Source organism: Bufo bufo, chromosome 1 (assembly GCF_905171765.1).
Source record: "Bufo bufo chromosome 1, aBufBuf1.1, whole genome shotgun sequence".
In the NCBI taxonomy this organism is placed as follows: Eukaryota; Metazoa; Chordata; class Amphibia; order Anura; family Bufonidae; genus Bufo; species Bufo bufo.
Window position 1 is genome coordinate 215,992,481 of NC_053389.1, and position 13,884 is coordinate 216,006,364.

Here is a 13,884-nt window from a genome sequence, read left to right on the forward strand (position 1 = left end):
GAATGTCTGTGATTGGCATGATCACAGTCTCAAACATTAGTCCCGGGCTTCTGCTGTTTGAAACAGCAGAGACCTGGTGGCTGTGGCGCCCACTGCGGTCGTAAGCGGGCAACACATTTAAAATCCTTCCTTATACCGTACATGTACAGCGTTGGGATAGAAGGGGTTAAAGTGATCTAGATAGCTGATGGCTGAACATCTATTTGGCCAACCAATGTCAACCGCACTTACATAACAGAAGTGAAATATTTCAGTAGAAAGAGGCCGTCCCTGATGGTAATAGGGATGAGCGAATTTTATATTTTGAAATTCGTTTTCGGTTCGTGTTGTGGTATTTACTGAATTGCGTTATGGATTCTGTTACCACGGACCATAACGCAATTCCATGATGGAATGCATAACAGAATGCCTTTAGAGGCAGTCCGTTATTTATTCCGTTATAATAGAAGTCTATGGCCTGCATAACGGATCCGTCCAGTTTCCGTTATGCAGGAGAGGACTCCAGCATATTGGAAACCGGACGGATCCGTTATGCAGGCCATAGACTTCTATTATGACGGAATGCCTCTAAAGGCATTCCATTAAGCATTCCGTCATGGAATTGCGTTATGGTCCGTGGTAACGGAATCCATAACGCAATTCAGTAAATACCACAACACGAACCGAAAACAAATTTCAAAATATGAATTTCGCTCATCCCTAATAATATTATGATCAGACAGGTTAAAGTCCAAACTGTGACATTTATATTTAAAGAGATGGTCCAAGATTAGGGTAGCTTCACACAGTAGCCGTGATTTATCACACCTTCATTCCAGAATGCTGGCTTCAAAAAGTCGCAAACTAGGCTTTTGCGACTTTTTGCATTCTTACACCACTCACTCTAGAAATATGGGTTAGAAAGTGCGTGTGGTTAGCAATGTTATGACTGAGACTCTGTCTGACATTTCTGTAACGGAATCATGCAAGGCATTATCATGATAAAGCTGTCAGTGTTTCCATAGTCCAGACCGCACAATCCCTCTCTCACACGGAGCGTGATTCCTGCAAGGGACATGCTCATGCGAAAAAGCCCTAAGTATTTTTTTAATAATCAGTGTTCTTAATTGTGTATTTTTGCAGTGAAAAACGCTGCGTCCAGATGTTACACATTGAGCAATAGTAAAATATATAACACGCACAAAGAATATTTTTGTGTGGTGGTTTTATGATAGTTTTCTGGCGTTCTTTTTGTCCCTTGCCCCCTTTTTTTTTTTTTTTTTTTTTTTTTTTTTTTTAAATCACAGCATGCTCTGGGTGTGGCATTTTTTTAAGATGTTTTAGCATTCGGGTACGGCCACACGGTCGGGTTTCTGCATGCTGTTTTGGAAGCCAAAACCAACAGTGACTTCAAAAAAGGGGAGAAGTCATATGTTATACTTTCTCTTCGTTTATGATCCACTCCTGATTTTGGCTTCCAGAACTGCAGGCAGTAACCTGACTGTTGCCATACCCTTAGGCAGCCCTCAATAGGCAGGATGTATGGTGATTCTTGCCTCACTATGACGCAGTGCCTCCACCCAAATCTTGCTTGGAGCTCTTTAGGATAGCAGGAGGGTCTTTTTCTTCTGCCAGGGTCTGAAACCCCCTGCCCAGGTCAGTACACACTCTCCCCAGGAAAGAGTTAACTGATCAACAGATTTATTTGGGAAAGGGTGAACAATGGTGAAGAACATAAAAGGAACAAAGCAGAAACTGCAATTTTGTCTCAGAAAAACCCCTGGTGAAGGGGGCAGCTATCTATAACGGTAAACGGTGATGGTAGTCACACACACTCTCCTTTGGAAGGTAAACACAGTATGCCGTTCCCAGCTATCTACTCCTATCACTCAGCTTACTATACCCTACTGTCTAGCAACTAACAGAGTCAGAATGTTCTGACTCTGTTGCAGAAAACATTGATGCACTTATGTTGGTGCACTTACGATTGTCCTGCCCAGGAAACAGCTGCGGGCTACAGCATTCAAAAGCTTACATGGCAATGGAGTTGGGGGGCAAGATCCTCCTGGGATGCAGGTTTGGCTTTAGGGGTAATGTGTAACGCCCCAGAGTGGCATTACCCCCTTTTGTGCCCCTCTACTATCTCCTATGGTTGATTCTAAGTCATCATGTGTATTTATTACCAGATCCTACATATTGTATATTTCTATTTCTGATGTTGTGACTGTTAAAATGTAATGTGCCTGGTCCACCAGCAGATGGCGTCAGTAATCGCAGAGTTAGCTTGACTAGAATGGAACCTTCTATCCATTCTAGCCCTCTCCAGAGAGGAAGGAGTTCAGTTAGCTAGAGTTACTTGAGTCTACCCCGTTAGGGGAACGGTGTGCAGCAGGACCTCTTCCCTGCTGGACGGGCCCTGCCAAGGCCAGCAGAGCACCATCAGCTCTGCTGGAACAAGAGAGAAAAGCTGAAGGCCTCAGAAGCCAGGAGGAAAGATTCCCTGGATAAAGTTAAAGATACAGATCAAGATAAAGGCAGAGTCAGATTTAAGAAAGCTAAGTTCAACAGAAAGGAAAAGTTTCTATTTAATCCTGATAGCACAGCAGAGTTAAAGAGTGACAGATGTAGCAGAGCAAAAGTGTTTGCCTGCTAGAATTTATTCCAAAGCCTGCTGGTGACCAAGATAAATTTGGAAGATTGTTTCCTTGATGAAAGTTTATTCAAGTAAAGCTGCTGTTCAATGTTATACAAAGTCTGGACTCAATTCATTTCTTCATCCCCTTCAACTACCTCCCTTGCTCTGTAGCGGGCGACCACGCCTGGGGTTCCAGGATATCCAGGTAGGAGCACCGTGACATGTGCAAAGCCACACCTAAAGGGACATTACAGACAACCATTAAACAACTCTGGCATTCCTACACCTGGGTACCACCAATACCATCTACTTAGGGGGACTCCATCCCTCGTTGCTGAAATGCAACTGGCATCACGACAAAAACTCTTATAACGCCTGCAAATGCAGCCGCTGAGCTTTCCCTTCTTAGACTGGAAACACAGAAGCTGTCTGGGATGTGCTGTAGGGTTAATACAGCAGCTGAGCTTTCTCTTCTCTCACTGGAAACACAGGGGCTGTCTGGGCTGTGCTGAAGGGTTAATGCAGCAGCTGAGCTTTCCCTTCTTAGACTGGAAACACAGAAGCTGTCTGGGATGTGCTGTAGGGTTAATACAGCAGCTGAGCTTTCTCTTCTCTCACTGGAAACACAGGGGCTGTCTGTGCTGTGCTGTAGGGTTAATACAGCAGCTGAGCTTTCTCTTCTCTCACTGGAAACACAGGGGCTGTCTGGGCTGTGCTGTATGGGGTAATGCAGCAGCTGAGCTTTCCCTTCTTTTACCACTACAGCACAGCCCAGACAGCTCTTGTGTTTCCAGTATTACAGCAGCTGAGCTTTCTATTCTCACACTAAAAAAACAAAGGAGCTGTCTGGGATGTTCTGTAGGGATAATGCAGCAGCTGAGCTTTCCCTTCTTTTACCACTACAGCACAGCCCAGACAGCTCTTGTGTTTCCAGTATTACAGCAGCTGAGCTTTCTATTCTCACACTGGAAACACAGGAGCTGTCTGGGCTGTGCTGTAGGGTTAATGCAGCAACTGAGCTTTCTAATCTCACACTTGAAACAGAGGAGCTGTAGGGTTAATGCTGTAGCTAAACCTTCTCTAATACAGGGCACACTTCTGTCTCAGTTTCACCATCTCCTGCTAATGCTGCTGTCTCTAAGATGGCTGCTGTTGCTCTTCCTTATCCTTTTCCCCTGGTACCCTTGCTATTGGCTGCAGGGAGGAGCCAGTGCCTATGGGATTTGTAGTCTACTTCACCTCAGAAGAATCAGCACTTATGCCTGCTACTGTGAGGCCCTGCTTGTAGCTGGGAGCAGCAGCTTCCACTAGAATTTCATGGCATTCTTACAGGCCAAAAAAATGCCAGGAGAAAAACATAGGGGGAAATTTATCAAAAGTGGTGTAAAGGAAAACTGGCTTGGTTGCCCATAGCAACTAATCAGATTCCAACTTTCATTTTTCAGAGCTCCTTTGTTAAAGAGGACCTGTCACCAAAAAATGCAATGCAATCTGACAGCACCATATTATGGAGCAGGAGAAGCCAAGCAGATATCTTTATTATTTTTTTTTTTTTTGGAAATAATTCAGTAAAACCTGTAATTTATGTACAGTCCTGATCAAAAGTTTAAGACCACTTGAAAAATGGCAAAAAATCATATTTAGCATGGCTGGATCTTAACAAGGTTCCAAGTAGAGCTTCAACATGCAACAAGAAGAAATGGGAGTGAGACAAAACATTTTTTGAGCATTCAATTTATTGAAAACAACGAATAAACTGAAACGGGCTGTTTTTCAGCTGATCAAAAGTTTAGGACCACACCTCCAAAAAAAACACTAAACCCCCCCAAAACAGAAATCCAACTTCCAAACATGAACTCAGTAATGAGTAGCTCCGCCATTTTTGTTTATTACTTAAAAAATTTGTTTCGGCATGCTTGATGCAAGCGTTTCCATGAGGTGAGTGGGAACATTTCTCCAAGTGGTGAAGACGGCCGCACGAAGGCCATCTACTGTCTGGAACTGTTGTCCATTTTTGTAAACTTCCCTTGCCATCCATCCCCAAAGGTTCTCAATTGGATTTATATCAGGGGAACACGCAGGATGGGCCAAAAGAGTGATGATATTCTCCTGGAAGAAGTCCCTTGTCCTGCGGGCATTGTGTACTGTAGCGCTGTCCTGTTGAAAAACCCAGTCGTTACCACACAGACGAGGGCCCTCAGTCATGAGGAATGCTCTCTGCAACATCTGGACATAGCCAGCGGCCGTTTGACGCCCCTGCACTTCCTGAAGCTCCATTGTTCCACTGAAGGAAAAAGCACCCCAGTCCACTGTGGCGCGTAGAAAACATCTCAGGTGGGATCTGCTTGTCATGCCAGTAACGTTGGAAACCATCAGGACCATCAAGGTAAAAAATTTTCTCATCAGAGAATAAAACTTTCTTCCACCTTTGAATGTCTCATGTTTGGTGCTCTCTTGCAAAGTCCAAACGAGGAGTTCTGTGGCGTTCAAGGAGACGAGGTCTTTGAAGACGTTTTTTGTTTTTGAAGCCCTTCAGTCTCAGATGCCGTCTGATGGTTATGGGGCTGCAGTCAGCACCATTAAGAGCCTTAATTTGGGTCGAGGATCGTCCAGTGTCTTGACGGACAGCCAATTGGGTCCTCCGGCTCAGTGCTGATGAAATTTTTTGGGTCTTCCACTTGACTTTTTTGTTCCATAACCCTCAGGATCATTTAAGAAATTCCAAATGACTGTCTTACTGCGTCCCACCTCAGCAGCGATGGCGCGCTGTGAGACATCCTGCTTATGCAGTTCAACAACCCGACCACGTTCAAAAAGGGAGATTTTTTTTGCCTTTGCCATCACAACGTGTGAATACCTGACAGAAAATGACAATAAATCCACATCTTTGCACAGATTTGGCCTTTTAAAGGCATGTGGTCCTAAACTTTTGATCAGCTGAAAAACAGCCTGTTTCAGTTTATTCGTTGTTTTCATTAAATTGAATGCTCAAAAAATGTTTTGTCTCACTCCCATTTCTTCTTGTTGCATGTTGAAGCTCTACTTGGAACCTTGTTAAGATCCAGCCATGCTAAATATGATTTTTTGCCATTTTTCAAGTGGTCTTAAACTTTTGATCAGGACTGTATTTATATCTTTATATCTCTACCTTCGGTGAACAGCTATCAGTACAGGAGGGAGGGGTTATCAATGATTGATAGCATTGTGTGTATAAGGGTACATAGAGACATAGCTGTCAGTCACTGGTCACTCCTCCCTCCTGTACCGATGGCACTTCACAGGGCTGCAGATATAAATGCAAAAAGTACATGTTTTACTGAATCTTTTCCCACAAAAAATATACTGTATATCAATCTTCTCAGCTTCTTCTGCTCTATGGTGCTTTGGTGCTTTCAGATTAAAATGCTTTTTTTTTTTTTGTGACAGGTCCTCTTTAAATGAAAGGTGGAATCTGATTGGATGCTACGGGCAGCTTTCCTTTAACAGATCTCATGTATACTTTGCTTCTTCATTCCATGTGGAAAGTGACCTGTAGGCTACCTGCCCACATTGTGGATTACACCGCAGCGTAATACAGTACCAGCAAAGTGTATGGGATTAGACAAATCTCACGTACACTTTGCTTTTTCATTCTGTGTGGAAATTGACCTGTCATGCAGATTTTGAAATCTTTGACATGTCAATTATTTGTCCAGTTCTTTTGTGCGGATTTCACCCTTTTCAAAGCAAGGGTGAGACCTGCAGCAAAACCACACCAAAATGGCACCCAAAATAATGCAAGTAACACATGCGACTTTTGGTGCACAAAGTGGACAGAAATCCGCATTGAAATCTGTCCAGATTTTCCATTTGTAAACGTAGCCTAAGGCTGCCTTCACATGTTGTAGAATTTTCCCCAACAAATACATAAAGACACCCTATGGGGATGAAAAGTGTCAATATCTGTGTTCTGTTCCACTGCATTATTACACAACGTAAATAAAGTTTTGTTGCAGATATCCTGTAGTTTAAAGCGTTTGTGCCTGCAGTTGCAGCACACCACGGGTGCGACGTCGGCCAGGGGGTCCCTTTTCAGTTGAAATTAAGAGGTTAACAGTTTGTCGTGACGCCAGTAGCATTTCAGCAATGAGGGACTGGGTCCCCCTAAGTAGATGGTGTTGGTGGTACCCAGGTGTAGGAATGCCAGAGTGGTGTAAGGGGTACCTAAAATGTCCCTTGAGGTGTGGCTGTACACTTGTTACAGTGCTCCTACCTGGATATCCTGGAACCCCAAGCGTAGTCATCCGAAGCAGTGCAATTAAGATGGATAGGTGATAAAAGTGAGGATGAAATAAACGGAGTCCAAACTTTGTATTAACGATGAAAACAGCTTTACTTGGATAAAGTTGCATCAAATTACAATCTTCCAAACTTTATCTTAGTCACCAGCAAGCTTTGGCATAAGTTTTGGCAGGCAAACACATTCAGCTCTATAACATCTGTCACTTTCTCTAGCTCTGCTGTGCTATCAGATTAAATAGAAACTTTTCCTTTCTGCTGAACTTAGCTTTCTGTAGTCTGACTCTGTCTTTCTCTTGATCTGTATCTTTCCCTTTATTTATCTTTATCCAAGGAACCTTTCTTCCTGGCTGCTAAAGCTCTTTACTTCCTTTCTCTTGTTCCAGCATCCTAAATGGGTCCGCATCCTATCCGCTAAAAAAACGGAACGGACACGGAAACCAACAACGTTTGTGTGTATGTAGCCTAATCCGCACAAAAAACACAACTTTGAAAAATCATCAATTGCGGATTTTGTTGTGGAAAATTCCGCAACATGTGAAGGCACCCTTAGGCCACCTGCACACAAGTGCAGGTAAACGCACAAAGATCCGCACAAATTTTATGTGTTTCTGCACCAAAATCCGCAGTTTTTAACAGCGTTTTTTTGGTGCGGATTTGATGCAGTTTTCACTGATCTTACCCTTCATTGGCAAAAGGTGAAATTCGCAGCTAAAACTGCAAACGTAATTCACATGCTGCAGAACTGGAAATCCACGCAGCAGGTCAATTTCTGCGCTGAAAAAATCTGCAAAGTGTACATGAGATTTGTGTAATCTCATACACTTTGGTGTTACAGTACTACGCTGCAGTTTTTCTGCATGAGAACCCACTCAGAAAAACAGCACGTATTCCGCAATGTGTGCAGGCACCCTTAGGCCTCTTTCACACGAGCGTGTCCAGATAAGGTCTGGATGTGTTGCGGCAAACCCGCGCAAGTAGGTACCCAATTGCAGTCAGTTTTGACTGCGATTGCGTTCCGTTGTTCAGTTTTTATTGTGCGGGTGCAATGTGTTTTTGCACGCGCGTGATAAAAAACTGAATGTGGTACCCAGACCCGAACTTCTTCACAGAAGTTCAGGTTTGGGTTCAAGGTTGTGTAGATTGTATTATTTCCCTTATAACATGGTTATAAGGGAAAATAAATAGCATTCTGAATACAGAATGCATAGTACAATAGGGCTGGAGGGGTTAAAAAATTATTATACACTTGTTCGCGCAGCCGACATCTCTTCTGTCTTCTTGCACGGCACTGCACTACACCATTCACCTGATTTCGATGTAAATACCCTCAAATTAAAGCTGACAGTCTGCAGGTAAAGCACATCTAGTTTGTTTCATTTCAAATCCATTGTGGTGGTGTATAGAGCCAAAAATGTTAGAATTGTGTCGATGTCCCAATATTTATGGACCTGACTGTATGTGACAACATATACATAAAATGCAGTTGCACTGTATTAAACAATATAAATCAGTGCAAGTTAACCCTTTAAGGTGAAAGAAAGTGAGGAGTTTATGACTTTGCATAGGGGAAACAGGGGCAAATGTCCAGACCTCAAAGTATCCCTGCTCCAGGGCACTACACTATCTGAAAGTACAATATTCTGATCAGCGAGATAGGCAGAAAGTACAGGGTGGGCCATGAACAGCAGACCCCTTTTTCTATGTGAGGTTTGTACAGGATAATGCTTTCGAGCCTCATTCATCAATACCATTTCACAGTAAAACTGTTTTTGTTGCCTATAGCAACCAATCAGAGCTCAGCTTTCATACCACAGCAGTTGTAAGAAATGTATGAGTCCACTGTATCCTTCTCTATCAGTGAAGTGATACACTTAGTGGAGGGGCCACAGTGTTGCGTATGGCCAACGTAGCGTATTCAAGAAAGAATTAATGATAGCGGAGGTCTATGTACACAGGCTCATCACAGACATCCAGGAGATGATTGAGAGCTTTTTTTTTGCAAGATAATAATATTTTTTAAATGCCACCATTTAATTTACCATATCTTTCATTGGAATATGGGAAAGTTCTTTGTGGGGTGAAACTGAAAGAAACTGAATTCCGATGTGGTTCCTTGGGTTTTGAATTGATGATTTTCACTATGCTCTAAAAAAGTCACGACGGCAATACTACGTTTTTATTATGTTTTACTACTTTTAAAAAATTGTTTTGCATCACCATATTCTGACACCCAAAACTTTTTTTATATTTCGATTTATAGAGCTGTGTGAGGGCTATTTTTTTGTGAGAAGATATGTCCTTTTTATTGATACCATTTAGGGGTACATACAAATTTTTGTTTAAATTTTTTATATGTAAAATTGCAAAAGTGTTTGCGTTTTTTTATTATTTTTTTTTTAAACATTTTATTTTATTTATTTTTTACTGTAATTTTGCAGTCTGGGATTTTTACAGGCTGCCCGTCAAGCCGTGCTGCAAACTTGGCTTAACAGGCAGCTTAGGCTTCGTCATCTCCGGCATGACTGATCCGGCGGGCTGTTCTGACATAAATGCCGGCTGTCAGCAGGGCAAAAAACACTGCATAGAGCTCCGGTAGCCTGATCCTCTGGTGGATCAGGGTAACTGGATTCCCAATGCTACTATCAACATAGCCTTACTTTGACAGATCTCTCAGCCTTCACAAGGCCCCAGACTGTCATACAACTGAATCAATTCCGTGAATATGGCACAGGGGCTCCCATCGGAGGACAGAGGGAGCCCCTCCTTCTGTTTAATTGCTCAGATGCTTCGGTCGCTATTGAAAAGTCAAATGACTGGATCAGAGTTATTTCTGATCTTGGTCATTATGGTCGGGTGTCAGTCTGTTACATAGCTGGCACCTGACGCCTATTATCACTTGAACCTGCTCTGTACTATATCCTTTACGCAAATTACGTACATGTACAACATTTTTTGTTAAGGGGGTTTAAGTAGGGGGAATCAACAGTAGCATGTGGTGGATTGAAATTGGCTACTGGGTACATGATTTAAGACAACACATTTTGACCTGTGCAATGCGTCATGTCCCGAAGAAGCTGGTTCTACTGAGGCCGGATGTGTTAATGCACAGAACACTAGGTATTCTGACACACAGAAAATTCAACCAACAGCCAATTTTATGATCCAAATATCGGCATTTGGTGTACTGTTGGTATGTGATCCAATATTCTTTGATGGACGTGTGAACACAGCTTTTACATGGACATCTTGCAGCACAGTTTCACTGATCACAAGTCTGGGTATGGTTCTTCCAGCAAGACAGGGTGACTTGCCATAAGTCAACATGCATTCCTTGTGGCATCCACAGTGGAATGTACAGTGGGGGCAAAAGGGCTGTGGCCTCCATGGTCACTAGACCTAATTGTGTACAACTTTTTTCTGTGAAGTTACCTTAAGGGTAGGATTTCTGAAGTCAATTACCCAGCAAATTGAACTTCAGGTCTGGAATGTGGAACTTGTGGTATTGTGGGTGTTTCTGAAAATGTTAAAATGAGCAGAACTTTGCATAGCCACTGGCAGAAACCACTTTTGAGCATCTTCTGTAATATGTAATAATCCTGTACAAACCACAGGAGGAACATTCTGTTTTCGTGGCCCACCCCATATAATGCATGGTTATTGAGGCAAGATAATGAAGCTGTACATTCCATAAAATCCCATTATCTCCCTTCAGCATATCTCCTGGAAACATATGGACACCACTGTGGGAGGAGCTATCCAGTCATTCTACTGACCCAGATGCCATGATCCTGGGCGGGAAGGATGCACAGGTAAGAATGCTACAGACAGAACATGGTGGGGAGAGAGAGATAATATATCCATCAATTTTGTAGTTTCATAGAAACCATTTAAGTGTAAAAGGGGCACACATTGCAGACTGTCATAAAATAGTCTGCTGACTGGCTTAGAATTAAAATCACCTTGCAGAATTTAAAGAGAACCTGTCACCATGAAAATCGAGTGCAATCTGCAGGCAGCATGATATAGAGCAGGAGGAGCTGAGCAGATTGATATATAGTTTTATGGACAAATTTAAGCAGTGTAATTTGTATTTTATTCATTTATATCTCTGCTCTTTTTGTGCTTGAGGTGTTAAGTGGGTGGTCCTATCAGTGATATACAGCTAACGCTGCATGACAAGTGCAGCTGAGCTGCAGGGGGAGGTGGAGAGAATGGTTTGTACTCACGGTGGCAGTCCTTGCTATGTTGCTCCCTGGGCCATGTGCAGCGGCCCACTGCCAGCGTCTGGGGTATCCCTTGCCCCTTAGGAGGTTTCTACAAAATATTCCCTCTTACAGAGAAGTAATCGTGATTCCAGTTGCGGTTAAGAAACAAGGACATGGAGTCCCCTTTGTAGATGGTAGTGTTGTTACCCAGGGTAGGATTGCTAGAGTGGTGTAGAGTGGCCTATGCTCTCTGAAGGTGTTGTATGCACGTGTCATGGTGCTCCTACCTGGATATCCTTGGATCTCAGACGTGGTGCAGTCCGAAGCAAGTGCAAAAGAGATGAATAACTTGGATGAAGAAGAAATAATTGAGTCCAGACTTGTAGTAACGTTGAACACAGCTTACTTGGCATAAACGGTAACCACACAGTTTCCAAACGGTATCTTGGACATCAGCAGGTATTGGCTTAACTCTGGCAGGCAAACACTTCTGCAACCATCTCAGCTCTTGCGGTAGCTCTCTCCACTCGGCTATGCTAGCTGGAAAAATAGGAACTTTTCCTCTTCTGCTGGAACTTAGGTTAGTGGTCTGTAGTCTGTCTCTTACTTTATCTTTATCTGCAATCCTAGGACCTTCTTGTCCTGGCTTTGGGTACCTCAAGCTCTAGCCTCAGCTTGGATGAAGGCAATGCAAGCCCAGGAAAGGACAAGCACCATGTAGGACTTCACAGGCAGGGCCTGTGGGCCTAGCAGAACAGACAGAGCTCTGTTGGCCGACACACAAACTCTCCTGAAGAGGGTAGGCTAGACTGTTTCACTAACTAAAATCCTCCCTCTCTAGAGAGGGCTGGAATGGAACTAGAAGTTCCTCTCCAGAGAAACTATCTCTGCACAGATTTGCTGCCACCTGCTGGTGAACCAGGCGCATTGCATGCTAACATTACATCTGCATAGGAATAAATATACACAGTGAGAATGACATGATACAGTTATATTGGATGACACACTCTCAGCTCATAGGAGTAACAACAAGGTGCAAAAGAGTGGTAATGGCACTCTGGGTCATTACACATGCAATGATAGGAAGGGTGCACCTTTTCTTTCCCTTCGAGGAACATCCTAGTTTTGGGACTCCTGCCTGATGTTAGGTGGGGTGGCCTTGGTGCAGATGAGTTTTTGAGGTGCAAGGCAGGGTCCCTGAATGATGTGACAGAAATGCGGGTGTTGGTGCACACAATGATGAAGAGGGGTTTTATGTCACAAGACCACTGTACTTTACTAAGGCAGTCAATAGCTGGTTCACATAGGTACTGATCACATTAATTTGCAGTCTTTATGGTTGGCATATACAATTCCCAGAGCTGTATATGGGAGGCTAGTCTCTCTTTTCAATCAGGCTGTACAATCCCACTTTTATCTATCTATCTATCTATCTATCTATCATCTTCAGTAGAATACAGTCTCTAAACAGAGGGCCCTTCTGTCCTTATAATAGGATGGGTGATGCTCTGCAATCCTCCTTGCATGGCCGCTGAACTTCTGCTGCATTCAGTAACTCTTTTCCTGAAGGGCTGTCACATATCTGTCAGTCTCCTGCTTGTAATCCACAGGGAAAGGAAGCTTCCCTGTCAGGCCTCATGCACACGACTGTTGTGGTGTTTTGGCGGTCCGTAAATTGCAGATACGCAAAACACGATGGCATCCGTGTGCGTTCCGCAATTTGCGGAACGGCACGGACAGCCATTAATATAACTGCCTATTCTTGTCTGCAAAACTGACAAGAATAGGACAGTGTGTGTCACACTGCCTGAAGAACATATTTAAAAGAAAATAATAAAGTGTTTATTAATATCTCATTAAAACGAGAAATAACTGTACATCACTTTCGTGACTTTCAGGGCACCAGACTCAAGTAGTGTAGTTCAGGAAATAAATACACACCACTACATAACATATAGTCTGGACTAAATCCTTATCCTGCTGACACGTTGGTGCCAATATATGCTGGAGAAGGAATCAGGACACGGTTTCTTATATTTGACCCGGCACAGGTGCGTTCATAAGCAGTCCTACCTAGCGTAAATTGCAGAGCAGCTGATAGTGAATCAAAAGCTGGAGGCCCTGTTACGAGTGGAATCAATATAATATTCCAATCTCATAATCTAATAGTATGTGAAACACGTCACACACCGTATCAGGGCGTTCCAGTAAAAAGCATCCACGCAGTATTAATTAATTCTATCGACGCTGACTCAGCTAACTACATCTGCCTACCCATTCATGCAAGACAGCACTGGGTCTTCCGTATCAGACCGCATTCAAACAACCAGGTCAGCTGTTGCGCTGCCTGACACTAGATCTGCACCCTGCCTATAGAACCGTGTCCTAGGAGGAGATCACTGGCTCAACGCGTTTCAACATGACATGGTCTGCCACGTATTATCAGGAGCAAAAGTCTCTCAGTAGAAGTAAGCCTGTAGAGGAAAGGATGCCTCACACTTTTGCGTGTCAAGGCTCCAGCGCTATGATGGCCGTAAGCGGCCGCACGAACGCCGAAAGGATATCAGACAAGCCACGCCTGTAGGGGAGGTGTGTGCTAGTACTCGCGAATCATGGAAAGGCACGTCATCTGACGTTCGCCCCCTGAACCGCCCAGCACTCTGGTCACTACACACGCCGCCTCATAATTGCGCAACATGCGCTGCTGTATTGGGGGAACCGAAGATTGCGGCTTAACATATATCATATAAACGCCTCGTTCCAATGTGAGTATAGTAGAGGACC

The 13,884-nt window shown here is 43.5% G+C and overlaps 1 protein-coding gene across 2 annotated transcripts in view; it reads left to right on the forward strand.

Moving 5' to 3' along the window:
• HSD17B14 (hydroxysteroid 17-beta dehydrogenase 14) overlaps positions 1-13,884 on the forward strand; it is a 75,474-nt gene that overhangs the window by 53,222 nt on the left and 8,368 nt on the right. For both annotated transcript variants that reach the window (XM_040435034.1, XM_040435042.1), the window contains one exon: positions 10,608-10,704. In XM_040435034.1, coding sequence (XP_040290968.1) covers positions 10,608-10,704 — 97 coding nt within the window. The remainder of the gene's footprint in view (positions 1-10,607; positions 10,705-13,884) is intronic.